The sequence below is a fragment of the Natator depressus genome, chromosome 1 (assembly GCF_965152275.1).
Source record: "Natator depressus isolate rNatDep1 chromosome 1, rNatDep2.hap1, whole genome shotgun sequence".
Lineage (NCBI taxonomy): Eukaryota > Metazoa > Chordata > Testudines > Cheloniidae > Natator > Natator depressus.
The window spans coordinates 123,490,500-123,517,982 of NC_134234.1; the positions used below are offsets into that span (position 1 = coordinate 123,490,500).

Below are 27,483 nucleotides of genomic sequence, written 5' to 3' on the forward strand. Positions count from 1 at the left end.
CCTTGTTGTAGGATCCAGCCGTGGTGGGTCCCATAACCACTCAGCTACAGGGCTAAGGAAAAGGGTAGTTTACTAGGGCTGGCAGGAAAGGGAAAGATTGCAAATACAGTGGTACAAAGATTTAAACAGTGACAGTTCAAGGTGAAAAATAGTGGTTGTTGGAGTCCATGTGGGATTCCAGTCAAGAATCAGGGCTCTTCTTGCCTAGTGCCTAAGGTGCCCTCTCTACTCTAGTCTCTATTCTAGCAAATAGAAGCTTGCAGGTTTCCAAGCCAGGCTCACTTGGTATGTGTCTCTCTTAGGAAGCCCCTCTGCACTGTCTCCTGCCTAGTTGCTGCAGTTGATCACATGTATGGCGGTATCATGTGTATATATAGAAATGTGGTCATAGATGGATGCCTAAAGTTAGTACATTTGAAAGTCATGCCACGCTTAGGGGAGAAGCCCCTGAGAGGAAGGATGGTCAAATAATTAGGGTGTTAACCTTTGACTCTGCAACAGACTTCCTGTGTGATCTTGGACAAGTCTCTTAGTCTCTGTGTGTGAATTCCCCATCTGTACGAGCACAATACCACTTCCCTACAGTAGAGACTGTGAAATGCTTAGATACTTTGGGAATGGGGGCCACAGATAGGTACCTAAATATGGATTTAGGGTCTAGCTCCTCAAAGGCATTTAGGGGCCTAATTCCCATTGAGACCAATGAGAGTTAGGTGCTTAAATAGCTTGAGGGTCTGGATGTGAGAGCCTAATTTTAGGCACCCACATTTGGAATTTTTTGACCTATGGTAAGTTTCAAAAACAGGGTTCAGAATCGCATACTGCAATGGATGGGCCAATCATTTCTTTCATAGCCTACAATCTGTTTCCCAAAAAGCCAAGGAAATCATTACGTATCATCTTACACCCTGAAGAGTTGTAGGCCCTTTCTTCTTGGATTTCCCTGCTCAGAACAGTACTCCCCAAAGGCTCTGGGTGAATAGTGCTTAATCTATTACCTTTCTTATCCCAAAGGTGACTCTCTGTGAATGGTCTGATACTGTCTGCTCTAAAGTCATTTAACCATGCAGCTGAACTGCTGAGGTTCTGCACCAGAATAGATCTGTTCACAAAAGGTAATATAGTCAATCTCTTTTAAGGATCTTTTAAGCATTGGGTTTGCCTTTGAAGGCAAATTTTATCTTGACAGGGCCATGGGCATTGGTTGTTCAATCTCCTTTACAGCAATAATTTGGGGGGGATCTGTCTGTGTACAACTTCTGAATTCTGTTTGACATTGGGGGACTCTTTATGTGTATCTGTGTCAGACTGCAGACTCCATTTTGAATGAGGGGCTTGCTGCCTTCTCTGTTGTTCTTTTACCTCCAAGGAATGGTGGCACAGGGCTAACAAACAGGAGGTCATGAAATCTTGATGGGGCCAATGTTGCCAACTCTCATGATTTTTTTGCAAAGTGACAGGATTTTGGCTGTGGCTGGAGCCAGCCTCACTGTGACACAATAACGTCCGGTCCACTAGTGAATTTGAGTGCTACTTGGGGGGAAATCCCCTCTTCGTTACCTGCCCCACTTGCCCGCCTCCTGGGGCAGAGCAACCAATTAGAGTTACAGAAAGCTGTCTCCCTCCCCTCAGCAACCTGAAGCCATTCTCACAGGAGGGGAAAGGAGAGGAAGGAGCTAAAGAGTGCAGCAGCTCAGGGTGGCTCTGTTCCCACCTCTCACCTACCCTGCTGTGAGCAATGGGGATGGTCCTTCTCCTCCCCCATGCAGCACTCAGCCTGCAAAGAGTTAAAGCAGGGGTTGGCAACCTTTCAGAAGTGGTGTGCCAAGTCTTCATTTATTCAGTTTAATTTAAGGTTTCACATGATGGTAATACATTTTAATGTTTTTTAGAAGATCTCTCTCCCTATAAAAGTCTATATATTATATAACCATTGTTGTATTGTAAAATAAACAAGGTTTTCAAAATGTTTAAGAAGCTTCATTTAAAATTAAATTAAAATGTTGATCTTATGCCGCCAGCCTGCTCAGCCCACTGCTGGTCTGGGGTTCCGTTCACCTAGGCCAGCAGCAGGCTGTACGGGGCCAGTGGCCGGGACCCCAGACCGGCAGTGGGCTGAGTGGGGCCAGTGGCCGGGACCCCAGACCGGCAGTGGGCTGAGTGGCTCAGCCCGCTGCTTCTCAGGGGTTCCATCTGCCGGCTCCTGCTAGCCGGGATCCCGGCTGCTGAACCCACTCAGCCCACTGCCGGTCTGGGGTCCCGGCCCTGCCCACATTCAGTGGGTACCTACCTTCTCCCTGGTTCTGGCCCATTCTCTTCCTCTGTCTCTCTGCACTGAGCTGAGGGGTGAAGGAGCAGGCCGGGGATTAGGGTGTAGGGTCTGGCCAGGAGCTAGAATGAGGGAGGAGGCTCAGGGTTGGGGCAGGAGGTTTGGGTGTGGAGAGCTTACCTGGGCAGCTCCCATGTGGTGGGAGGGGTGGAGGTGGGTATTTGGTGGGAGGGGTGGGGATGCAAGAGTCAGGATGTGGGGGGTGCATGGGCTGTGGGAGGGTGCAAGAGTCAGGGCATGGGATGTGGGGGACCTGGGTATGTGTGGGGGTGCCAGAATGAAGGAGTCAAGCAGAGGGCTGGGTGTGTGTGAGGGGGGTACAGGGCTCAGGGCAGGGGCCTGCAGGGCTCAGGGCTGGCTGGCTGGCTGTGTGTGTGTGGGGGGGGTCATGGGGTGCTCACAGCAGGGGGTATGCCCTGCTTCTACCCTACCCCCCCTTCTCCAAGGCCCTGCCCCCACTTCTTCTCTGCCTCCTCCGGGAGCAGCAAGCACGCTGACCCTGTTCCTCCCCCACCCTCTGGCAAGGGCAATCAGCTGATCGGCGGCAGGGAGGGACAGAGAGGAGGAGGGGCAGGAACCCAGCACACTGCGGGATGAGGCAGGGAAGCCGGCAGAACCAAGCTTCTGCCACCTGCCCCTTGCCCCCGTGGGAGGGGGTGAGGGGGCGGAGAAGAGCGAGTCGGGCTAGGCAGGGCAGGATTTTTAATGGCACGCTGCTGCTGCCCCAGGAGACAGCAGCGTGCCATTAAAAGTGGGCTTGCATGCAGTCTTTGGCACACGTGCCATAGGTTGCCAACCCCTGAGTTGGAGAAAGCTTGGGCAGGAGAGTGGAAGGGCACTGATTGCAGAGGTCAGAGTGAGAGAGTGTATGATTCGGAGGTTTCAGAGTAGCAGCCGTGTTAGTCTGTATTCACAAAAAGAAAAGGAGTACTTGTGGCATCTTAGAGACTAACCAATTTATTTGAGCATAAGCTTTTGTGAGCTACAGCTCACTTCATTGGATGCATAAAGTGGAAAATGCAGTGAGGATGTTTTATACACACAGACCATGAAAAAAAAAATGGGTGTTTATCACTTCAAAAGGTTCTCTCCCCCCACCCCACTCTCCTGCTGGTAATAGTGATCACTTTAGATAAGCTCTTCTTACAATGTGTATGATAATCAAGGTGGGCCATTTCCAGCACAAATCCAGGGTTTAACAAGAACGTCTGAGGAACAGTGGGGGGGGGGGGGGCAGGGAAAAACAAGGGGAAATAGGCTTGAATAGAGACTGGCAATGGTTAAGTTAATTGTATCCAATTTGCAAATGAGTTCCAATTCAGCAGTCTCTCGCTGGAGTCTGGTTTTGAAGTTTTTCTGTTGGAATATCGCAACTTTCATGTCTGTAATTGCGTGACCAGGGAGATTGAAGTGTTCTCCGACTGGTTTATGAATGTTATAATTCTTGACATCTGATTTGTGTCCATTTATTCTTTTACGTAGAGACTGTCCAGTTTGACCAATGTACATGGCAGAGGGGCATTGCTTGCACATGATGGCATATATCACATTGGTAGATGTGCAGGTGAATGAGCCTCTGATTGCGTGGCTGATGTGATTAGGCCCTATGATGGTGTCCCCTGAATAGATATGTGGGCACAGTTGGCAACGGGCTTTGTTGCAAGGATAGGTTCCTGGGTTAGTGGTTCTGTTGTGTGGTACGTGTTTGCTGGTGAGTATTTGCTTCAGGTTGGGGGGCTGTCTGTAGGCAAGGACTGGCCTGTCTCCCAAGATTTGTGAGAGTGATGGGTCGTCCTTCAGGATAGGTTGTAGATCCTTGATAATGCGTTGGAGAGGTTTTAGTTGGGGGCTGAAGGTGACAGCTATTGGCATTCTGTTATTTTCTTTTAGGCCTGTCCTGTAGTAGGTGACTTCTGGGTACTCTTCTGGCTCTGTCAATTTGTTTCTTCACTTCCGCAGGTGGGTATTGTAGTTGTAAGAATGCTTGATAGAGATACTGTAGGTGTTTGTTGAAATCATGGTGGAATTCATCATCTAGACCCATGGAAAAGAAGCCCTTGAGGAATTCCACCATGATTTCAACAATTTCCATCCCACCATCAACCTCAGCCTGGACCAGTCCACACAAGAAATCCACTTCCTGGACACTACGGTACTAATAAGCGATGGTCACAGAAACACCACCCTATACCGGAAACCTACTGACAGCTATTCCTACCTGCATGCCTCCAGCTTTCACCCAGACCACACCACACGATCCATTGTCTACAGCCAAGCTCTACGATACAACCGCATTTGCTCCAACCCCTCAGACAGAGACAAACACCTACAAGATCTCTATCAAGCATTCTTACAACTACAATACCCATCTGCTGAAGTGAAGAAACAGATTGACAGAGCCAGAAGAGTACCCAGAAGTCACCTACTACAGGACAGGCCTAACAAAGAAAATAACAGAATGCCACTAGCTGTCACCTTCAGCCCCCAACTAAAACCTCTCCAACACATTATCAAGGATCTACAACCTATCCTGAAGGACGACCCATCACTCTCACAAATCTTGGGAGACAGGCCAGTCCTTGCCTACAGACAGCCCCCCAACCTGAAGCAAATACTCACCAGCAAACATGTACCACACAACAGAACCACTAACCCAGGAACCTATCCTTGCAACAAAGCCCGTTGCCAACTGTGCCCACATATCTATTCAGGGGACACCATCATAGGGCCTAATCACATCAGCCACGCAATCAGAGGCTCATTCACCTGCACATCTACCAATGTGATATATGCCATCATGTGCAAGCAATGCCCCTCTGCCATGTACATTGGTCAAACTGGACAGTCTCTACGTAAAAGAATAAATGGACACAAATCAGATGTCAAGAATTATAACATTCATAAACCAGTCGGAGAACACTTCAATCTCCCTGGTCACGCAATTACAGACATGAAAGTTGCGATATTCCAACAGAAAAACTTCAAAACCAGACTCCAGCGAGAGACTGCTGAATTGGAATTCATTTGCAAATTGGATACAATTAACTTAACCATTGCCAGTCTCCATTCAAGCCTATTTCCCCTTGTTTTTCCCTCCCCGCCCCCCTCCACTGTTCCTCAGACGTTCTTGTTAAACCCTGGATTTGTGCTGGAAATGGCCCACCTTGATTATCATACACATTGTAAGGAGAGTGATCATTTTAGATAAGCTATTACCAGCAGGAGAGTGGGGTGGGGGGAGAGAAAACCTTTTGAAGTGATGAACACCCATTTTTTCGTGGTCTGTGTGTATAAAACATCCTCACTGCATTTTCCACTTTATGCATCCGATGAAGTGAGCTGTAGCTCACGAAAGCTTATGCTCAAATAAATTGGTTAGTCTCTAAGGTGCCACAAGTACTCCTTTTCTTTTTATGATTCGGAGGAGAGCCACATACAGAGGGGGCGCCCAGACTCCTCAAAGGTCTCTACCCTAAGCCCAAAGCCCAATGCTCAAGAGCTATGAGGAAACTGAGGCAGAAAAATATGTACAGATGTGTTTATTATTTGGTCTAGATCAGGGGTTCTCAATTTTTTCTTTCTGAGGCCTCCCCCAACATATAATAACTTCATGACCAACCTGTGACACAACAACTGTTTTTCTTTATATCCAATAGATTAAAAGCTGTATTAAATGGATAGTTATTCAGTTAAGCACACACATATATATATATATATATATATATATAATATAAAAAAGAAATGGATATATAGGTACAAAAATAAAAAACTGAATATTGTTTTTGTTTTACTTAGTGTGAAACTTTTGCTGGTCAACAATTCTGTGAAGACATGGAGGGTATCTTCAACAAGCATACGTGTATGTCATGGTCAGTGTTCATCATGGGTCAGCTTCAGCCCCAGGGGGCAGGGCTCGGGCTTCAGCAAGTCTAACACCAGCCCTTCTCTCTGGTTTATATTGGTGGACCTCCTGAAACCTGATCACAGCCCCTCAGGGGGCTGCAGACCCCCGGTTGAGAACCGCAGGTCTAGATCCCTGTATTTCTTGTGCTAGTTAATGTAAAGAGTAATTGTTTTAGAATCCTGTGCAAAGTCTGACTTTGCATCTTCTGGCTTGCACTGTCACATTCCCCTGAAGTAGTAAGGTGTAAACCCAGGGTGCCAACAAGGGTGAAGATTTGCCAGTGGTGTGCTTAAACTTCTGAGGAGTCTGGAGGAGTCAGCACTAATCACAGGGCCTGGGCAGTTGAACCACTGGGTCTCAGTTCTCAGAAGGTGCTAGACAGAGGATCTGCACCCTGAGAGATGCCTAGAGACCCTAGCCGGGGCAGTGCCTGGACTCTGTTCAGACTCAAGAAGCCTCAAGAGCTCACAGGAGCTTGGTGATACGGGCCCCAAACACAACCACCTGGTGAATGTCCAGGGGGAATGCTCTATGTGTGAGAGAGTCATTCAGTGTCCTTGTAACAGGTTGTGCTCACCACCGTGGCACCTCCTACTAGCTGCTCTGGGAATTAGCTCTCTCCATCAGCAGGGCACCCTCCTCTTGTGATGTCTCACTCTCCATCACTGCTTCTCCATCATCTCCACTGTCTGTGGGGACCCATGTCACACCTGGACCACAGCATCCTCTTCAGGACACAGCCCGCTGGCTGTGCCCCAACTCAATTGTTTCCCCCCTTCCAGGGAAATCAGCAGTCCTTGGCCCAGCTTCTCACCACAGTGGCAAACTGCAGCCCCTAGTCCAGCCCTCGCTCAGGGGAAAACTGCAGTTCTTTGGCTGGCCACTTCCCTTAGCAGCCAGTGGGGCAAAGGTGGGGGTCAAGGCCCACCCGCTACTCTGGCCCCAACCCAGGGACCCTACAGCTGACAGCCACTCACTGCCTCTCCTTCCCCTCTGCTGCTACCTGCTTTCCCTGGGCCACTTCCCCATAGCCCCAGTACCTACTCAGCCCCTGTATCAAGGCCACAGTCTGGGAGCCAGCCAGGCTGGAGCTCCGCTATCTCCCCTGACCTGCCCAAAACTGCTCTGTCCCAGGTACTTCTCTCTACAAGCAGCCAGTACTTCTCCCTCAAGCTCCAGGAAAAGACTAAACTCCTCTCTGCCTAGCAGCCCTTCTTATAGGACCCAGCCTGGCACTGATTGGCTGCTTCTAAGCCTTCCTCTGGTTCGCTGGGTTCTGCACAGCCATTCCAAGGGCTGCTATTAACCCTTTGCCAGCCAGTGAGGGGTAGCTGCCCCGTCACAGTCCTTTATAGCTTTCAAGGCTTGTGAGCACTTTCTTGGAGTGGGAAGTAGCCAGGAAGACTGACTTGCCTTGGCTAGCACATTATCTCAATGATATTAGAACATAACATAAGAATGGCCATCCTGGGTCAGACCAAAGCCCAGTATCCTGTCTTCTGAGGGAATGAACAGAATAGGGCAATTATCAAATGATCCATCCCCTGTCATCCAGTCCCAGCTTCTGGTACTCTGTGGGTTATGGACATCCAGAGAATGGGGTGGGTTGCATCCCTGACCATCTTGGCTAATAGCCATTGATGGACCTATCCTCCATGAACTTATTTAATTTTTTTAACCCAGTTATAGTTTTGGCCTTTACAATATCCCCTGGCAACGAGTTCCACAAGTTGACAGTGTGTTGTGTTTTCTTTCTTGGGGCAATACTGTCAACATTAACTTAGGGAAAATTCCCCCAGATTTCCAGGGGCTGAGAGGTTACGGTGAGGGACTCTACCTCAGCTCTACCACCTCTTTCTCTGCCCTCCCGCTCCACCAATCCACTCCTCCCAAACTGACAGGGAAGCTCAACTGCATATTGTGTGCACAATGGGCTGCTGATGGGTTGGCAGGAAGGAGAAATATTATCTCAATGCTCTCCCACTTCTCTGTGACAGACATTTGGCCTTAAAGAGTTAGTTTCCACTACTTTCATCCCTATTGGTGGGAATGTTTTAGTTCCCCTATTTGGAAATGCCTCCAAATTGTTCTTTGTGTAAATATATCTGTATTCCCCCCCACCCCTGTATTTTTTCTCCCAAGTCTTCCAACATCTGTTTGATAGTCACATTCAGGACTTGTCTTCACTCCATCATTAGCTTGAATTATATAATAACTCTAGTGTTGCCCCAACCCGACGGCTGCGCACACACAAAATCTCTAGCATATGTATGGGTTAAAGCTTGCAGGATGCTGATATTCGGGCTAGTATTGCAGTGGAGATGCTAATGCTGCTCTGTGCTGCTAATCCAATAGTTTACATACTTTGCAGTGTGACTGCTCTCACTCAAGCTAGACTACAACATTTAAGTTAACAGTAACTTCAGTTAACTCTGCAATGAAGATAAACCCTCACGCTCATGCTAATTCTGACAGGGTTTCAATCATGTTATGGGTCTTTTGCGAGACAGACCAAATACATTTTATCTGAAGGTCCAGTTAATATTCTGGTTAGCCATAGAAATATAGTAATGTAAGGAGAAAATAGCATTGGTGAATGGCAGCTAAGCTAACAGATCTATAATTTTTTTCTTGTTTGTCCTGTTAATGTTATAAAATGTACTCAGGAGGGCTTCAGATGGTCATTTTGCAATGTGCCTGAGAATGTAGACTATGAACAATGGAGAAAGTATGTTACAAATATCTTTTTTTAAGTGCTGGAGGTATTTTTTTCATGAAACTACAAAGCAGTTTGTTTGTGACATTTGTAACCACAAATGTTGCAATACTTTAACTGTACTTGCAGAGTTACACTGATTTCTGTAAAGAAAAAACCCCCAAACCAAAAACCAAACCAAACCATCAACAAGCCTTTAATTCTGCAGACATCAGGAAAATAGGCCAAATTCTGTTTTCTCAGTTAGACCTCTGCAACCACACTGAAGTTAATAGCTTTACACAGGTAAAACTAAGAGCTGAAACTAGCCCAATGTTTTTAAATATATTTCTTGTTTTAGTGACTCATCTTTCTAGTCTTCAAGGACAAAGGATTCCAGAATTAGTAACTAAAATAGTGTAAACCTTAAAACAAAATGACTCAGATTTTTTCTTTTCTTCTTATCAGATTAATTGTTATAAATGTAACTTTGTGTTTTCCAGAATGAAAACCATGAACTATGAGGAAAAAATACAGCTCCTACTCAGAAACAAATTAAATTAATAATTTGGCAAAATCAAATTATTGTCTGTATAACCAATGAAACAAACATTGTTTAAACTTAAAATTTGCACAGCAATTAGTCCATAAAACAGTTTAGATTCGGTATTTTGTGAAACAAAGAAGTTATTTAACTTTTAAAAGACTTCCTCAAGTTCCTCAAAGACTTTTACCTTGTACACTGTGATGGTCATAGGAAGAAAAATAGTGTAACTCCAGTAAAGGTCTTCTGCAAAGGATATTGGTGATGAAACATTTGTCAGTTCAGGCAAAATATTAACACTAATGTAAAATTAATTATTAGCCCTAACTCAATAGCTTCCTACACTTATGCATACCACCAGTATGTTCTTTTGTTTTTTTCTAAATATCTACTCATTCAGTTAGCCACAAGATGGCAGTCTGTTACTTCACTTTTCTCTATATCCCCCAAGCAGCTTAGCTTTCAAGTAACAATCGTAGCATAATTATAATTTCTTGTTCATTTCTCTTTAAAGTTTAAGGCCCCATTCTTGCAAACATTTATACACATGCTTGACTTTAAACATATGAGAAGTTAAGCATGTATGTAAGTGTTAGCAGGATGAAGGACATAAAGAGGCATAGTTAATAGCTTCATATTTAGGCTGTGTTGAGATTTGTAGCTGTAACAAGGATTAAGGACATAATCAAGCAAAGCACTTAAGCATGTGCATAACTTTAAGTATCTGAGTAGACCCATATCAAGGGCTAAATCCCTTTGTTAGATATGAAGATTAAAAACAAAACGTACACTACGTACTCTTAGTGCACAGACAGTCTTCTAAGTTAGTAGTAAATCTGTTCAGTATCTTATCGATATGAAGGAGTTAAAAATTCTTTTTAAAAAAATATGTCACCTGCTATTTAACATTTTATTTCTGTATCCCTCTAATATACAAATGGCTTGGTTTTGACCTTGAAAACTTTAGATACATTTATCTCCCCACAAAACCCCATGCACACTGGTATTCAAGGTGAAAATATAGACAAATTGCATTATTCATCAGTACTGTTTAACTTTCTGTTTATGCAAAGGAAGCCAATAGATAAAGTAATGCCAGCTAGCTCCTTTGCCCCAGGCAGTCTCCAATGTCCATGTCCAGCCCCTCAGCTGATCACAGCTCCCTGCCTTGACCACTCCACAGTCTGCCCTGCTCCATGGTTCCAGCCCTTCACCTTGGATTCCTTCATACCTCCCTCATGTGCATTGCTCTTCTCCTTCCACAATCCTGCTAATGTGAATGCCAGGAAGAGAATGCCAGGCTGATCAGGCCTCCCAATTGGTCTTAGGACATCCACTAACCACAGAATCCTACCTCCTCACTCATCTCTGGCCCAGCAACAGCAATTAGGGGCCAGGAAAAAAACTGAGGCAAAATTTATGTTGACAGTGGAACTCCTAGCATCACTGGACAGGCATCTTCTCAAACTGGCAAAGCTGGCAGGCTGGTGACCTTGTCCTGCAGGCCTGGGCCAGTTAGTGGGAGGCGGCAGCAGAATGAGGCACTTAAGCAGAAATTGGGATGATGTGCTGGCTGGAGGCTGGCTGGGACTCAGGAATGGAGGCTGATAGAGTGGCTGGAGTGCAAGGGAGATGGGGCCGGCGTAGGTATAAAAGGAACTGGGATGGTTGAAATAAGAGACAGCACTTCCAGAAGTGTCCCTTTTTTCATTGAAAAACTTGAAAGTCTGACATTTTCAACCAGCTCCAAAAATGAGAAAACTTGTCACAAATTCTTTTTGTGACAACCATATTCCCTCGTTTAGTTGAAAAACTTTGAAGTTCAGAATTGTTGGACCAGCTTTACTCATCATACTTTAGATTTTCAGTGGGTCTAAGAGACCAAGTCATTTCAGTGGCATAATGTGGGGCTTGGAGGGCCAACCGGTCTAGTGGTTGGAGTACCTGGCTTCCTTCCCCTGCTTCTGTGATCAAGGTGCCTCAGTCTTTAAGGCCCTCTCACTCTACCAGGTCCCAACCATGGACATAGTTTGCGGGGCAGGGGAGGCATTGCTCCCCCCAAACTGCAAATATCAGGCAGGTACAGAATTTGTGCCCTCCCCCACCCACGCAGTTGGCCTGACTGAAGCTGCCGCTCCAAATACAGAAGTCAAACTATGCCTATGGTCCCAGCTCAAGGCCCTGTTTATTTCACTCTGAGTACTGAGTCTACAGCAGGGAGTCTACATTCACTGCCCAGGGCTACTTCCTATTGTTTCCCTTTTGTTTGGGGCATGGCCCTTATGGTCCTTATGGCTTGTCTCTTAGTAATCCCCCCTCATGGACCCTCGGTGGTATCCTGCTGTGGTCCCCAGATTTCTCCAGGCAGGGCAGCCATAAGTTTGGTGGGGTGCGAACCCCCCCACAAGGTCTCTGTGTTTCGGTCACCCTAGTTCCTCTCAGGCCGGGTGCTCCTAGGCCTCTTTCTCTGTCTCTTTCAGCCAAGAAGACAGTGCTTCATCCCTGGTGGCTGCCTCAGTCCGCAAGCTTGTGATACTTTCCTCAGGCAGGGTGGCAGATGGCTCCTGCCTTTTCACCAGTCAGTCCCAAGCTCCCCTCCAGGCCTGACACTGGCTGCAGATATAACAGAGCAGGGCTAGCTGGGCCCAAAGGCTCTTCTTAACCCCTTCCAGGCTGGTGGGTGGTTCCTCTGCTTCACCACAATTGGCTTGTTTCTAACTATGATGTGAGAACTGAACACAATTGCCAGCAGCTCCTTCTGAACCAGAGTGTAATTTTCTTCCCCCAAATTTAGAAAGCCAATCTTAATGCTAATGGCTGGCCAGACAAACTTTGGACAGTTTTAATTAGATTAACCAAAGTGCGGATTTCTTTGGCTCACCTATCAGAACTGCTTGTGGACCATGAAGGTCCCATTTTGAGTCCCAGCTATGGTAATGTACAGGCCTTACAGATAAGAGCAGCCAATCAAAAATGTTCAAAAATCATGAGATTGTTTGAAATAATAAATGTTGGGTTTTTTTTCTTTGCCTTCTGGTTTTTCATCCTTCACATTTTCAAGGTTTTCTCTTCTACCAGAAGAGCTAAAAAAAATTTAAATGACAGTTGAAGATTTTTGGGTAGTAGCATAATTCCAGCATAATTCTGGGGGCTTTAAGAAAAACACTGAACATCACAAAAAATAAAATCACAAAATTTGGCAACATTGAGGGATACCGGATAGGGGACTCTGATAATAATTATGTCTGCTTTAGTGTTTGTTCACCTGATGTCAGCCACAATACAAAGTGGAACTATATTTACTCATCAAATATTTACTGATGTATAGTTTAAAGACTTGTTAATTAGGTTTGGCAGCAGAGTTTGGCAGCATTTGGCAAGGTGAAGTTCAAAATCCACTTTGTCACTTTGTGAATACATGGAAGTGTATAGTGTGGGTCATGTTCTGCTCTTGGTTACATTGGCATAAATCCAGAGTTACCCCTGGAAGGCCTGGTATCTGCAGCATAATTGTGGTATGAGAACACACTATTGTTTATCAGTGTGGATGTGCACAAAATGTTCCAATTAGCTTTCAGAACCTTTCCCACTCCATCTTGGACTTTTTAAAATATTAACCCAAATCTCTGCTTTCTGAGGTGGCAAGTCCAACAAATGGGAGCTCTGTGGTCATATTCATTATGGCAGGGTGACATTAAATCTGAATTATCTGAGAGTTGCGGAAGCTTTGCTTTCCTGACCATTATAAAAATGACATCATATTTAATGTATGGTCACAAAATTACTTCATGGGCTACCATCAGTTTTGTTTGGGGGTTTTTTTGTGGGGGGGTGGGGAGGTTGGACAAAGTTGTTCAGGAAGTCTGAGAACCTTACAATGCTTAGTCTCTCTTTTGACATCAATTATCAAAGGGTGTCTTTGACTGTTTGGGGAATATGTCTGTGTCCAGTTATGAATGCCGTTTGGTTTTATGAGCACTAGTTGGAGCTGTGACAGTCACTGTGAATTAGAACTTCCATTTTGGGACAGAACACAGATTATAGAATTGGCTACACTTGAAAGAATTTGCCAGTAGAGCTATACCAACAAATCTCCCTAGTGGAGATTTAACTTATACTGGCTAAAGAATTCTTTAATACCAGTTCCCCGAAAATGTAAGCAATACTAGCAAATTGACTTTTTTACTGGCATGACTGCATCTACAGTTGGGCTTTTTCTGGTGTACTACATCAGTCAGAGGTGGGGAAGAAATCACATACCTGACCAAGATAGCTATGCCAGCAAAATGTATGTGTAGACCAGGCTGATGTCTGAGAAGCTGAAACAGTGCCATCTATCTTGAATAGCCCTACCCTGGAGGAGCAATAGGGGGCTACTAGCTGAACCATTAACTGTTAGCAATGTTTATGCACAGCAGCCCAGAGAAGCGGCTTGGAGAATGGAAAAGCCTAGCATAAGAAGTGAAGCAGGAAAAGGTGTCAGAAATTGCTTTTAAAAGTAAAGCAAAGGGAGCGACCACTGCTGCAGGGGAGAAAAGGGAGTCTCTCCTAGCCAGAACATGGACAGACCTTGGACCAAGAGCAGAGATTAAATCAGTCTGGTGGGGGACTGCATTCAGGTGTTTGTTGTTTTGCTTTGATCTTTTGCTTTGTGCAGTCTAAGAGTAAAATGTGGGTTTAAGAAACTAAGGCTGTGTTCCTTACTTTACCTGCCATGTGGTCCTTGAACAGAGTAACTTGAGAAACTAGGGATCACCCAGCTAGGTGGACTCCGTGGGGCACATGTCTAAGTAACTGGGGACGGGGGGCTGTGGCACTGGTTCCAGGTTTTAGGTGGCTGATCAGCAGGGTCCTGCTGCCAAGAAGGATGTCAGACATGTAATCTGCACCTGTAGTATGCACCTGCGTGACCCTCACCTAGGAAGAGTGACCAGTCACTGCCCAGACCCGGGGGGCTTAGGGATTGAGTGGTTTCACTCACAAGGTTGGTGTTGGTTCGGAGAATGGGACTAGACCAAGTTGCAACAGTGTCATCTATAAAGCCTTTTTGCATTTGATACATTGAACAATGTATACAATATAAATTAACACATATAGCTGAATGTATTTTTGATGACTCTTTACCACTAAGGAACATCAAAAACTCACAGATACTGAACATTAATATTTATTTGCAAACTGCAATGAAATGAAGAAAAAATATACCGGAGTGTTGCTTCCATACAAGTGAGGAAAATCTGAATGTAGGTTTGCGCAAGAGAATACTACCCCTTTAAGGAACAGACAGGAGCCTATAGCTGGGGCAGCCTGGGGTGTAATCAAGAAGGCCTGGGCTATATAAATAGGCAGAGGAAGCCAAGTTAGGGAGAAGAGAGTAGAAGTTATGCATGGGGGTGGGTAGCTTCTCTCATGCTCTAGCAGAGCAGGCTCAGAGACTTTGTTTTATGGATCTTAAGCTTGGGAGCTCTGAACCAAGGTCCTGAGGTGAGGACCTTATGAATTGTTTTAATAGCTCCTGTTCTGAAGCCTTATTAAAAAGGGGAGGTGCTATTTGTTTATGTGCATTGGATTCTCCTTGCCCCAGTCTGTTACAGTGAATGCAGTGTTGCCAGTTAGGGGAAATTAAGGTAGGGCACACCTGTAGTGCCACACTGAGGGTGTGCAGGGACTGCCCAGGCCTTTGCAAGGGTCAAGTTTTGTTTTGTGGTATTTTTAAAATCTGCTTTACAAGTTTGATTGAGGAAAGTCTGAATGTTAATGCTGGCCCTGATTTCTATAAGGAAAAAAGTGAACAGAAATGCAAAATATTCAGCCTTTAAGGCGCTTGGGAAAACAGAGGGGGCTTTAAAGGAAAAAATAACCTAAAAACATAATAGAAATGGAAAACAAACTCCTGTTAGTTCATATTTAGCTGCCCTGTTACAAGTTTGGGAGCAACTCCTACATTATAAACACACACGGAGGAATAATTCTTAAAATGTTTGCCTTTATTTTATTAACTACCCTAGGCATCTTCACAGCAATATCATAAAGCAAATACAAAAAAATTAGAACCCTATACAGTCATCCCAAAATGTAATCAACTATCCAAACAATTAATAAACAAAGGGTCCAACTTAGAAGTCTACATTCCCCCACAGTGAAAGCACAAGGGCTACCTCCACACTTCAGACTACAGATGTCATGTTGAGCTTGTGTAGATGTACGCACACTAGCTGTGATTGAGTTAGCAAGCTGAAAATATCAGTGTAGCTAAGGTGGGATGGGCTAGTCACCCCAAGCATATACCTAGGGTCTCAAGTGGTATGGTACTTAACATAACTAAGTTATCCTGCTGCCCTTGCCACCACCACTGTGCTTCTGTTTTTAGTGTGCTAGCTCAATCAAAGCTAGCAGGTGTATGTTTACCTGAGCTGGAAATTACACCTCTAGCTCAAAATGTAGATGTATCCCATGGCTCCTCACAAACCTTCTAAATGGCCCTATATTCATGTTGAACGTGAAGGATGACAAAGTAAAATTTTGTGGCAAGAGAATATTTTCAATGGTTCAAAGAACAACTCCCCAGACTGCTCTTTATGAAAACAGAAATACATTTCATAGCAAATTACCTTCACAACATGCACTACCAAGTCCTAAAGACTATGTACATAGAGCCAGATGCAATGTTCTTCAGTCAGGCAACAGCCGCACTGACTTTGATGGAAGTTTTGTCTGAGCAGGGAGTCCAAGATCTAGCCTATACTGGTTATTTAATAGATAATGTGGTGAACAATCAACTGTCCTGGCACCTGACTGAGACATCCTTCTGATTTATTGTCAGGTAGCACCAGAAGAAAGATGGAATGGTCTGCAGGGCTGTGTGGGGATGAGGGACAGAGCATTTTCAGTCACTTGGGACTGACCTTTTTTATTGCAGAAAGACCATTTCAGCATTTCTGAAACCATAAATCTGTGAGGGTCTGACCCTGCAAAGTTTCTGCACCGTCAAACTCCTTTTGAAGTGAGTGACAGTTGAGAGCATTCAGTCCCTGACAGGATTGGGCCCTAACTAAAGCACATCAAAAAATCTGCCCTAGAGCTAGGGGAAATTACCAATTTTTAATTGGACAATATTTGCATTTAAAACCCCCTGGATATTTAAATATGTAATCCAGAGCAAAATTGCTGCCATCGTAAGTATAGAACACCGATTTGGTAGCAAGAATGCTGGAATTCTTAAAAGCTGATGGCTGAATAACTCAAATAGCAAAGTGAAACCATGTGCTACTAAACTTTAAGCACATTTGCAAGACATAAATAAACTCACTGAATTTCTAGATGATGAATGTAGGATGGGTTAAAGAGAATCTGCTCTGAAAATCTTCTCAGACACTGTAAGTAAATAGAGTACGTATCCAAATGCCTCAAATTCACATAATGTGTGTCCTCCCTTTTTTGAGTATTAATTTTTAAAAAATATTGTGCTTTCATTGTGTACTTTATTAGTATAAATTAGTACTTTATCTTCTTTCTTTCTTTCTTTCTGTGGGTTCCATACCAGATAAGTTCCCATGTGCTTAAAGAAAGTTAATGTGCAGTGTATTTTTTAAAGATAAGCAGAGTTTTCATGGACTGCTTAAAAATATTACTGAGAAGTGACATAAAACACTTCAGGTAACTTTAGAACTATAGTAGAACCTCAGAGTTACAAACACCAGGGTTATGAACTGATCAGTCAACCAAAGACCTCCTTTGGAACCAGAAGTAGGCAATCAGGCACCAGCAAAGACACACAAAAAAACCCAAAAACAAACAAACAAACAAACAAAAAACAACAAAAAAAACCCCCAAACAAATAGAGTACAGTACTGGGTTAAACATAAACTACTAAAAAGATAAAGGGAAAGTTTAAAAAAAAAAGATTTGACAAGGTAAGGAAACTGTTTCTGTGCTTGTTTCATTTACATTAAGATGGTTAAAAGCAGCTTATTTCTTCTGCATAGTAAAGTTTCAAAGCTGTATTAAGTCAATGTTCAGTTGTAAACTTTTGAAAGAACAACCATAATGTTTTGTTTACAGTTACAAACATTTCAGAGTTACAAACAACTTCCATTCCCAAGGTTTTCCTAACTCTGAGGTTCCACCATAAATCACTAATATGCATTGCTTTTCATCTTGGTTGTAATCTCCATCAGTACTTGACTATTTGACAGGGAGGATAATAGGTAGGAAAAATCCTTATAAATTCTCAAACATATTTGTTGGTTATCCAGTGACTATAACAAAGCACAGGCTAGAAGGTAGATGGGGCACAAGGCTAATGTATGGAACTAATAACATTTGGATTGCTGAGTTTGAATCATACTTTAGATGAAAAGGCAGATAAATTTTAGTGGTCTAATCTAGAACCTTTTAAATATTTTTGTCCATGTTACGGAACTACCACACAGTTCACATAGCTGGCCGTCACTGCTCCAGGCTGGCCAATTTCTTGAGGCCTGATCCGATGCTCAGATCAATGTCAGTGGTAAGCTTCCTGCTGAGTTCACTGAGAGTTAGATCAAGCTCTAGGATATTAGAAGTATTGTTGAGGTTTTTTGGCCCAGTGGTGAGGGCCAAACTCTTGCTTGGCTCTAACAAGTGTCATTAGCTCCTCATTTTAATGAGTGTTGAAATTATGCAGAATTTCAAATAAAAAAATAGGAAAAAAAGTCTTTTGAGATTAAAAAGAAAAATGTAGATGCTGTTTTATTGTATTTCTAAGCAACCATTCAATTGCTGAGATATGAGGAGAAGCATGGTATGATGCAATACATTGGGACAGGATACTGAGGGTCTGAACATGCCACTGCACTAATAATACATGAGCTAGCTGCAGGAAGGTTGGTAAATTTCAACTGCCCAGTGCCTGCCTTTCTGACTGCCTGTAAAACCTGTAGTCCAGACACGTAAAGTATCAAAAGCAAATGAGGTAATGCCAAGATTTAGGAGACAAATCTTCAGCTTGTTTATATTGGCGTAATGCAATTGAGATAAATGGGATTACTCCCCTTTACACCAGATGAGACTCTGAACCATTATCTGAACTAGCTCTTAGAGGAAAGCAAAAATACTGTCCATAAACTACATAAAGCAATAGTCCCACTGACTGCAATGGGAACTGTATTCAATGCAGGACCATAGAGTTTGGCCCATTGTAAAACAAACAAATAAACTAAGTTAAGTGAATGCCAGCTCAGCATTATTAGTGTAGTGGGTCATTGTGAGAAAATTGCCATATAAGCCACCTGAATTTCACCTCCCTCCTTAGAAATGTATAGCTCTAACAATGATGTAACCCACTCAGCAGCTGGGGCATTGATGTGGTTTAGGGTACTGACGTTGGTCTTTCTTTTTTACTTCATTTTACGAGATATTTCGATAGACGAAATTGAAATAAATAACTATTAACCAAGCTAACCTCTTTGAAGGTTAATGTGGTTAGGTTAGGCTGTGTATAAATCAAGCAAGTGATATATAAGTGTTGTGATGAGTTCATAGTGGCTACACATAATGTATTCATGATAAAATGGCAAGATATATTCATTCTTTTTCTGCAACAACACAAAAGAGAAACTCATACCTCTATAAACAATTAACATATTATTTACAAAGGCAACTCCCTGCTCCCAAACCCACTTTAACATTATTTTCCTTTAGTATAATAAGTGAGATCCATGAGTATTTGGCTAAGCACTGAGATCTCAGAATCTGAAAGTGCTTTTGGTTTGTCCTTGCTTTCCAATCATATTCAGAAGTGTTCAGTAGAATTAATTCTGTCTTCATCCTTGTTTGTCAGTTTTGTCACTGGACTTGGACTGGATCACTTTCTTCCTTTGATAATTTTGGTTCATCTTACTCCTTCTCTTTTCCTTCCCAGTAAGTGGTTATTGATTTTAGACATGTGTGAGATACTTGCTGTTCAGTGTGGTCGGACTATTGTTGCTATGGGCATTGATGTTTATCAGAACATGGTTTACAAAAAATCCCTTTCTTTCTCCACTGAGAACTTGCTATCACCTTCCCACATCTGATTTGAAGTCTGTAGTTAAAAAACACTTTCTTGCCTTTGCAAACTTACCTTAACTCCATCTAACCCTTCCATAGGCCCACTTGACATTGACCTGGCCGACATTGTCCTGCCAGAGAATAAGCTTTCCCTTCTGGTCTCCAGACTGTCATTGAGCCGTACCTTATGACCTATTACCTGCATGAATTTCTGATAAAATTCTTTGGATGCAAAATAGTAAATGAATGGATCTATACAGATGTTCAGGCAACTGAGGCATAGGGTGAGCTTGTAAGCAGGGTATAAACTCTTGTCGAAAAAGAGACGGCTGATCATGTGCACAAGTAGAATAAAGTTATTAGGGGCGAAGCAAGTGATGAATACCAAGAGGACAATTGCAGCCAGGTAAATAGACCTAGTCTTCTGCCTGCTACCGTATCTGCTAGAGGTCTGAATGAGCTTCCGAATAGTGCCAATGTAGCAGGCTACTGTCACTATGAATGGGATCAGGAAGAAAAGAACAAATAGCGTCAGAAGAAAGGTTGCCCATGCTATAACATTGGGCAGCATGTCCCATTTGAGCACATCGAAACAAGTTATGATCCCTAGTGGTTTTACTTCATAGGTCAGATCTGTGCTTGCCAGTGGGTATAGGGCCAATAGCAAAACGGCCCACATGCCCAAGCAGGCAGCAAGTGCATATCTCTTTCTTCTCCACTTGACTAACTTCATGGGATACACCACTCCCAAGAACCGCTCTATGCTAATGCAGGTCATGGTGAGTATGGAAGAATACATGTTTGAGTAGAACATCACTGTGACTAAGCTGCAAAGGCTCTTACCAAAGATCCAGTTGTTGTTCTTGATGTGATAGACAATCTGGAAGGGAAAGCAGCAAGCCAGTGTGAGGTCTGTGATGCTAAGGTTAATCATGAAGATAACTGAGGGTGTCTTGGGTTTGATATGGCAGCAGAGCACCCAAAGGGAGAACAGATTCCCAGGGATGCTGATGAGGGCCACCAAGGAGTACACAGCTGGGAGGGTGATTGCAATAGCTCTGTTCTGAAGCATGGCCATTGTTTCATCATCCAGTTGGGATTTATTTGTAGGCATTATGGAAAACGACACTGTTGATTCTTAAAAGCCTTCTGGATCATATCATGAGAGTTCAGTTAAAATCTAAAGGGCAAATATAAAGAGAAGAGATATGTCAAAACAATAGTTAACAATACATTTTCCCTGTTAATTAAATGTAAAACAATAGCATTATTTATGTTCACATTTCAAGTTAGTTTTGAACTGAACTGTCATTACATCGCTCTGGAAAATATTTAGTGTGAAATCCTAGCCCTATTGAAGTCATGGCAAAACTGCCATTAACTTCAGCGAGGCCAGGATTTCACTCCCAAATTCTGGTTGCCCTTTACCATTCCCACTTTATATTCCTATGTTTGTCCAACAACAGTGTGGGGTCAAAGGTGTGAATGCATTGCAGCCAAAGAAGAGAAAGGGAAATGACAGATCAAAAGTTATCTCTGTGATGGGACAAGGTAGGTGAAATGATATCTTTTATTGGACCAACTTCTGTTGGTGAGAGATACAAGTTTTCGAGCCACACAGAGCTCTTCTTCAGGTCTGGAAAACACTCAGTATATTTCCCAGACCTGAAGAAAAGCTCTGTGTAAGCTTGAAAACTTGTCTCTCTCACCAACAGAAGTTGGTCTAATAAAAGATATTACCTCACTCACCTTGTCTCTCTTATATCCTGGGACTCACACGGCTACAACAACACTGCACACAACAGTGGAAGAGCTCTATGGTGGACATAACTGTGGCCCAGAATGAGACCAAGGCTAATGCAGCTGGCAGCGGCGGGGACTGATAGTAGTGTAGAGAGGCCTGTAGGACCCGCTACATCCAGCTGGTGGCAACTATTGATGACTGTTTTATTAATTATAAGTTATTTCTCATAGTGCCCCAAAACTTTCTAGACGTCTGCCAAAATAGACTAAAATATATGACTGTTGCCCCAAAGACTTTACAAGCTAAAATCAGACAAGGCGTGATGAGGGGCTACAAAGACAGGAGGGAGGGGGCTGAGAGTATGAGCCCCTGTATAGCCTTAAATTCCCAATTTTTTTTTAGAGTTAGCAGCCTTGGAGTACTTTTAACATAAGATCATTCAAATGTACTAAAAAAGATTTGATACTAATAAGGGTCTGTAGCAAACAGATAACATCAGTTATTGCTATTTGTCCTTTCGGGGTTTCTAGCCACAGTGGTTTTGAGTCACGCTAAGCAATCTGAGACACAGAACAAGGCAGTTTAGAGGTAGAATCTACAAGAACCCAGAGATGAGGTCTAATTTGCAGTTCACATGAAAAGAAATTAACATATGCCAAGAAATAACTGCATCCCATGATCACAATTGCACAAAACCTTTGGGGGCAAATTCATCACAGCTGAATTTCATTCTTGTCAATGGAGTTACACCAGGAGTGAAACTGGCCCTCTGTTTTTAAGAGGGAATTGCCAAGTCACTTCCTGACACAAAACTGTTGAAGAAGTGCAGCACGTGCAGAAGTCTCTCTCCCCACTTCGGCTGTCCATGGCTTTTACAGGAAAACATTTATTGTAGGCTCTGATCCAGCAAATCTTTATACGGATGTGTAACTTAAAGCATGTGAGTATAAGCTAATGGCACTGTGCTTAAGTACCTACTGGATCAGGGCCACAGTGGCATATGACATAAGTAGGCACTTGAAGAACAGATGACAAGAATGACTGAAACCAGGGGAAAATGTGCAGAAGTCTGATCAGCTTTCTCATAGGCTTTAAATCTAGAAGGGAGCATCATGATCATCTACTCTGCCCTCTGCATAACACATGCAGCTTTTCTATCCCCATCTTTCAGAAAGGGAATTGAGGCACAGAGAAACTAAATGACTTGCCCAAGGCCACACCAGAAATCTTTGATAAATCTGGCAGCTAAACCCATGTCTCTTGAGTCTTTGGCAATTACCCTAACCAGCAGACTATCCTTCCTCTTTGATTACTTTTCTTAACATAGATACATTCAATGGCAGTTGCTTGAAGTGGGTTGATCTAGTTTAATTGTTCCTATATTGTGCCTGGTTTTGTTTGGTATGTATATTTTCATGCTTTTCTGTACAATTTTTATGACCTCCTACCTACCACAGTCTTTTCTGTCACCTGTTGTTTAACTTAAATTTAATACGTGAAGTTAAAAAATAATTGTAGTAATTTTTGTGTTTAAAACCAGATTAGGATTAGGGTTAGAGTTGGGTTTATTCGCTGCATATTTTTCTTACCGCTGAAGACTTTTCCTTCAGTTATATCCTTCCAACCCAATTGAAATTAGTGGAATTGCATGGGTTGAATGGGGAGAATTTGTCCGAGAAGTATTTGAAATTTTAAACTTTACATATAGTTGAACCACAAAAATATTCATGTGAAAATGTCATGGTTGTGCTTGTACCTTGGTGACAGGTGCATTAGAAAGGATCACTAATTAGATAGATCATCTGACTAAGGGGTTTTCAAATGTGGAAGAGAAAAGGGAACAAAAGTCTCATTGCCACTCCTCTCAATTTCTGGGTTGTCAGATATCAAAAGACAGGTGTTTTAAGCAGTTAAGCTTCCTCTTGTCTTAATGTGGACTTTTATGGAGGGTTATTTGGGTTGATTTATTTCAGTTAACTTCTGATGTTAAGATGGTGCCTGAGTCTTCATAAGCACCCTGAAGTTGTAGCATAGAAGGGATTTCTTCTGATCATACTTGTCTCTGGTCAACCACATCCCAATACCATAGCTCTTTGTAGCTTAAGTAAAATCAAATTTTTCTTCTGGCGTGCGAGTAAAGACGACCACCTGCATGTTAGCTCTGGTGACAGGAGCTGGAATTCCCCGCCCCCCTCCAATTGGCAACCAAATGTAAATCACACAATAATAGCAATACCCTTACCCAAATGGGAAATATAGAAAGAAGATGGGACTGTGGGCTTTTTCTCACAGTAGGGTAACACCAAAAGAAATGTCTACTTTCCTCATATGAAAGTGCTAAATAGAAGAGATGGTTTTCCTCTCACACATTTGTTCTCTTCCAGTTAATAATACATCACTAGGTGCACATGTGAAAATTATGACTGACACAATAAATACTCAGTCTTGGGTGAATCTACAAAGTTTTTGAGTTCAGGTTTGGATTGGATGCTTCAGTCTAAGCCTATCCAAAACTAATAAGATTTCACACTGACAAGTTCTGGCACCATCTCTCCCTCACTCCCAAGGAATCCACATTTCCTCTGTAGTGAGACCTGGCAACTTGCTGCTAGGTATCCTTACAGGTCTGTCTCACGTCATATGCCTCTGAGTTGGAGATAATCCGAGAGCACTGGAGTATTCGAGAAACCCTGTTTTTCTTATAACAAGAGAGCACAAGATATTCTTTACTTTTCCTGTAATATCTCTGACTGATCATCAAAGGAAAGTGAAATCTTGAGATCAGGTAGTAGAATGCCTTTCAATTTACTCTTATTCTATAAGACATTTATAACAGCCTGATAAAATAAATACATCGAACTAAATAGAAAAGCTTAAACGTTAAGCAACACAGAAGACTTTTTATTGGTTGCATATGTATTGAGGACATTGTTCCATCCCTGGAAGACGGGCTGGTTGCCTAAAAATAAGCAAACAAGGACAAAACATAATGAAAACCACACAGTTGGTAAATATTCAGCTGAGGATTTAATTCTACATGGAACCTCTGGATCACTAAGTTGGTGACAGGGCATTTGGTGAATGAGGCACAGTATTCCAAGTGAACGAATTTCCTTTTCTGATTGTGTGTGTGGAAGATGGAGTAGTTGCAGGGAGAGGTACCATACTGCAAGAACAGTTAGAAATACCCGATAGATAGCGAGGTAGAGCAAGGGGTTTTCAAAGGAGAAAAAGAGAAGAAAAGAACCTCATTATCACATCTCAGTTTCTCTTCCTGAAATATAGTATGGCCTGCTTTTAGGTCCTGATTCAGTAAAGCACTAAATACACGCTTACGTCCCATTGAACTAAAGAATGTGCTTATGTGCTTTGTTGAATAAGGATGGACATAAGCATATGCTTAAAATTAAGTGTGTGCTTTACTGCAACGGGGCCTGAGTTAATAACTGGTGAGTGCTACCTGGTTGTAATAACCTCATTCTGTTAAATATAAACTTTGGGGGTGCAGACTTAATTATTCATTGTAAATAAACTCAGAGGCAGAGATGTTTATCACGCCAGGGTTTGGTTATTGCAAAGTTACTAAAGCTCTGTCTCCACTGAAAAAAACAACGGTGTGTTTTCACATGGAGATAGCTAGCTTGATGTAAAATCTTAGTAGAGACAAGGCATTGTATCTTTTACTTTGATTATTTTCATCACTATACGGAGCTATACCCCCTAAGTGAGGGGCCTAGCATTACCCTAGTCTAGCTATAAAAATAAAAATGACATGTGCCCTTGTTTACACTAGCATTTTACATTAAGATAGCTATCTCAATGTGACAACACACTATATTTGCAGCAAAGATATAGCCAGAGAAAACTACCATAGAGACCTTGAATCTAAGCTTTTTCTCCCGTAATCTGGGATAGCCACAAAATGAGGTGATGGCTTCATGAAAAAACTCGTACAGATACAGACAGACATCATCTTAATTCCAAATGCAAACAGATGGACATCATACCAAAAGGACTAAAGGTAAAAAATCCATTACAATCTACATATCACACAGACTATGCTGAGAGATTGTGCCACACACTCTCAAAGAAACTGCAAAACCACCTGATCAACATCTTATACAGCAAACAGGGAAAGATTAAGAATGAGCTCTCAAAACTGGATAGTCTTATAAAAAAACAACCTTCCACACAAACTTCCTCATAGATAGATTTTACAAAAACTAGACAAGCCATTTACAACACAAACTTTGCTTCTCTACAAAGGAAAAAGGACACTAAACTATCTAAACTGCCACATGCCACAAGGAGCCACAACAGTAGTTCCCTTAACCCACCTAACAATATTGTTAATCTTTCCAACTATACTCTTGCCCCGGCAGAAGAGTCTGTCCTATCTCGGGGCCTCTCCTTTTGTCCCTCCAGGCCCACAAACAGGATACAGTTCTCTGGTGCCCTAGAATCCTTCTTTCGACGTCTCCAACTCAAAGAATATTTCCAACACACCTCTGAACAACATAGTAACCCACAGAATCCTTCCTACCAACACTACAAAAAGAAGGATTCTGCGTGGACTCCTCCTGAAGGTCGAAACAACAGACTGGACTTCTACATAGATTGCTTCCGTCGATGTGCACAGGCTGAAATTGTGGAAAAGCAGCATCGCTTGCCCCATAACCTCAGCCGTGCTGAACACAACGCCATCAACAGCCTCGGGAACAACTCTGACATCATAATCAAAAAGGCTGACAAAGGAGGTGCTGTTGTCATCATGAGTAAGTTGGAATATGAACAAGAGGCTGCTAGGAAGCTCTCTAACTCCACATTCTACAGGCCATTATCCTCTGATCCCACTGAAGATTACCAAAAGAAACTACACCATCTGCTCAAGAAACTCCCTGAAAAAGCACAGGAACAGATCTGTGCAGACACATGCCTAGAACCCCGACCAGGGGTATTCTATTTGCTACCCAAGATCCATAAACGTGGAAAGCCTGGACGCCCCATCATCTCAGGCATTGGCACCCTAACAGCAGGATTGTCTGGCTATGTGGACTCTCTCCTCAGGCCCTACGCTACCAGCACTCCCAGCTATCTTCGAGACACCACTGACTTCCTGAGGAAACTACAATCTACCTGTGATCTTCCAGAAAACACCCTCCTGGCCACTATGGATGTAGAAGCCCTCTACACCAACATTACACACAAAGATGGACTACAAGCCGTCAGGAACAGTATCCCCAATAATGTCATGGCAAACCTGGTGGCTGACCTTTGTGACTTTGTCCTCACCCACAACTATTTCAAATTTGCGGACAATGTATACCTTCAAGTCAGCGCCACTGCTATGGGTACTCTCATGGCCCCGCAGTATGCTAACATTTTTATGACTGACTTAGAACAACGCTTCCTTAGCTCTCTTCCCCTAATGCCCCTACTCTACTTGCGCTACATTGATGACATCTTCATCATCTGGACCCATGGAAAAGAAGCCCTTGAGGAATTCCACCATGATTTCAACAATTTCCATCCCACCATCAACCTCAGCCTAGACCAATCCATACAAGCAGTCCATTTCCTGGACACTACTGTGCTAATAAGCGATGGTCACATAAACACCACCCTATACCAGAAACCTACTGACCGCTATACTTACCTACATGCCTCCAGCTTCCATCCAGGATGCACCACACAATCCATTGTCTACAGCCAAGCTCTAAGATACAACCAGATTTGCTCCAACCCCTCAGACAGAGACAAACACCTACAGTATCTCTATCAAGCATTCTTAAAACTACAGTACCCACCTGCTGAAGTGAAAAAACAGATTGACAGAGCCAGAAGAGTACCCAGAAGTCACCTACTACAGTACAGGCCCAACAAAGAAAATAACAGAACGCCACTAGCTGTCACCTTCAGCCCCCAACTAAAACCTCTCCAGCGCATCATCAAAGATTTACAACCTATCCTGAAAAATGATCCCTCACTCTCACAGATCTTGGGAGACAGGCCGTCCTCGCTTACAGACAGCCCCCCAACCTGAAGCAAATACTCTCCAGCAACCACACAACACACAACAAAAACACTAACCCAGGAACCTATCCTTGCACCAAAGCCCCATGCCAACTCTGTCCATATATTTATTCAAGTGACACCATCATAGGACTTAATCACATTAGCCACGCCATCAGGGGCTCGTTCACCTGCACATCTACCAATGTGATATATGCCATCATGT

General features: G+C 43.1%; 1 protein-coding gene and 1 long non-coding RNA gene across 2 annotated transcripts in view; one reads left to right on the forward strand and one right to left on the reverse strand.

Moving 5' to 3' along the window:
• The window catches only part of LOC141982957 (uncharacterized), a 36,135-nt gene that overhangs the window by 561 nt on the left and 8,091 nt on the right, over positions 1-27,483 (forward strand). Inside the window, exons 2-3 of the long non-coding RNA XR_012638254.1 lie at positions 1,015-1,115; positions 6,125-6,188. This is a non-coding gene — a long non-coding RNA (uncharacterized LOC141982957). The remainder of the gene's footprint in view (positions 1-1,014; positions 1,116-6,124; positions 6,189-27,483) is intronic.
• Positions 19,151-27,483, reverse strand: part of P2RY8 (P2Y receptor family member 8) — a 33,072-nt gene continuing 24,739 nt past the window's right edge. Inside the window, exon 2 of the mRNA XM_074945555.1 lies at positions 19,151-20,681. Within this exon, the coding sequence (XP_074801656.1) occupies positions 19,542-20,615 (1,074 nt within the window). The 5' untranslated portion in view covers positions 20,616-20,681 and the 3' untranslated portion in view covers positions 19,151-19,541. The remainder of the gene's footprint in view (positions 20,682-27,483) is intronic.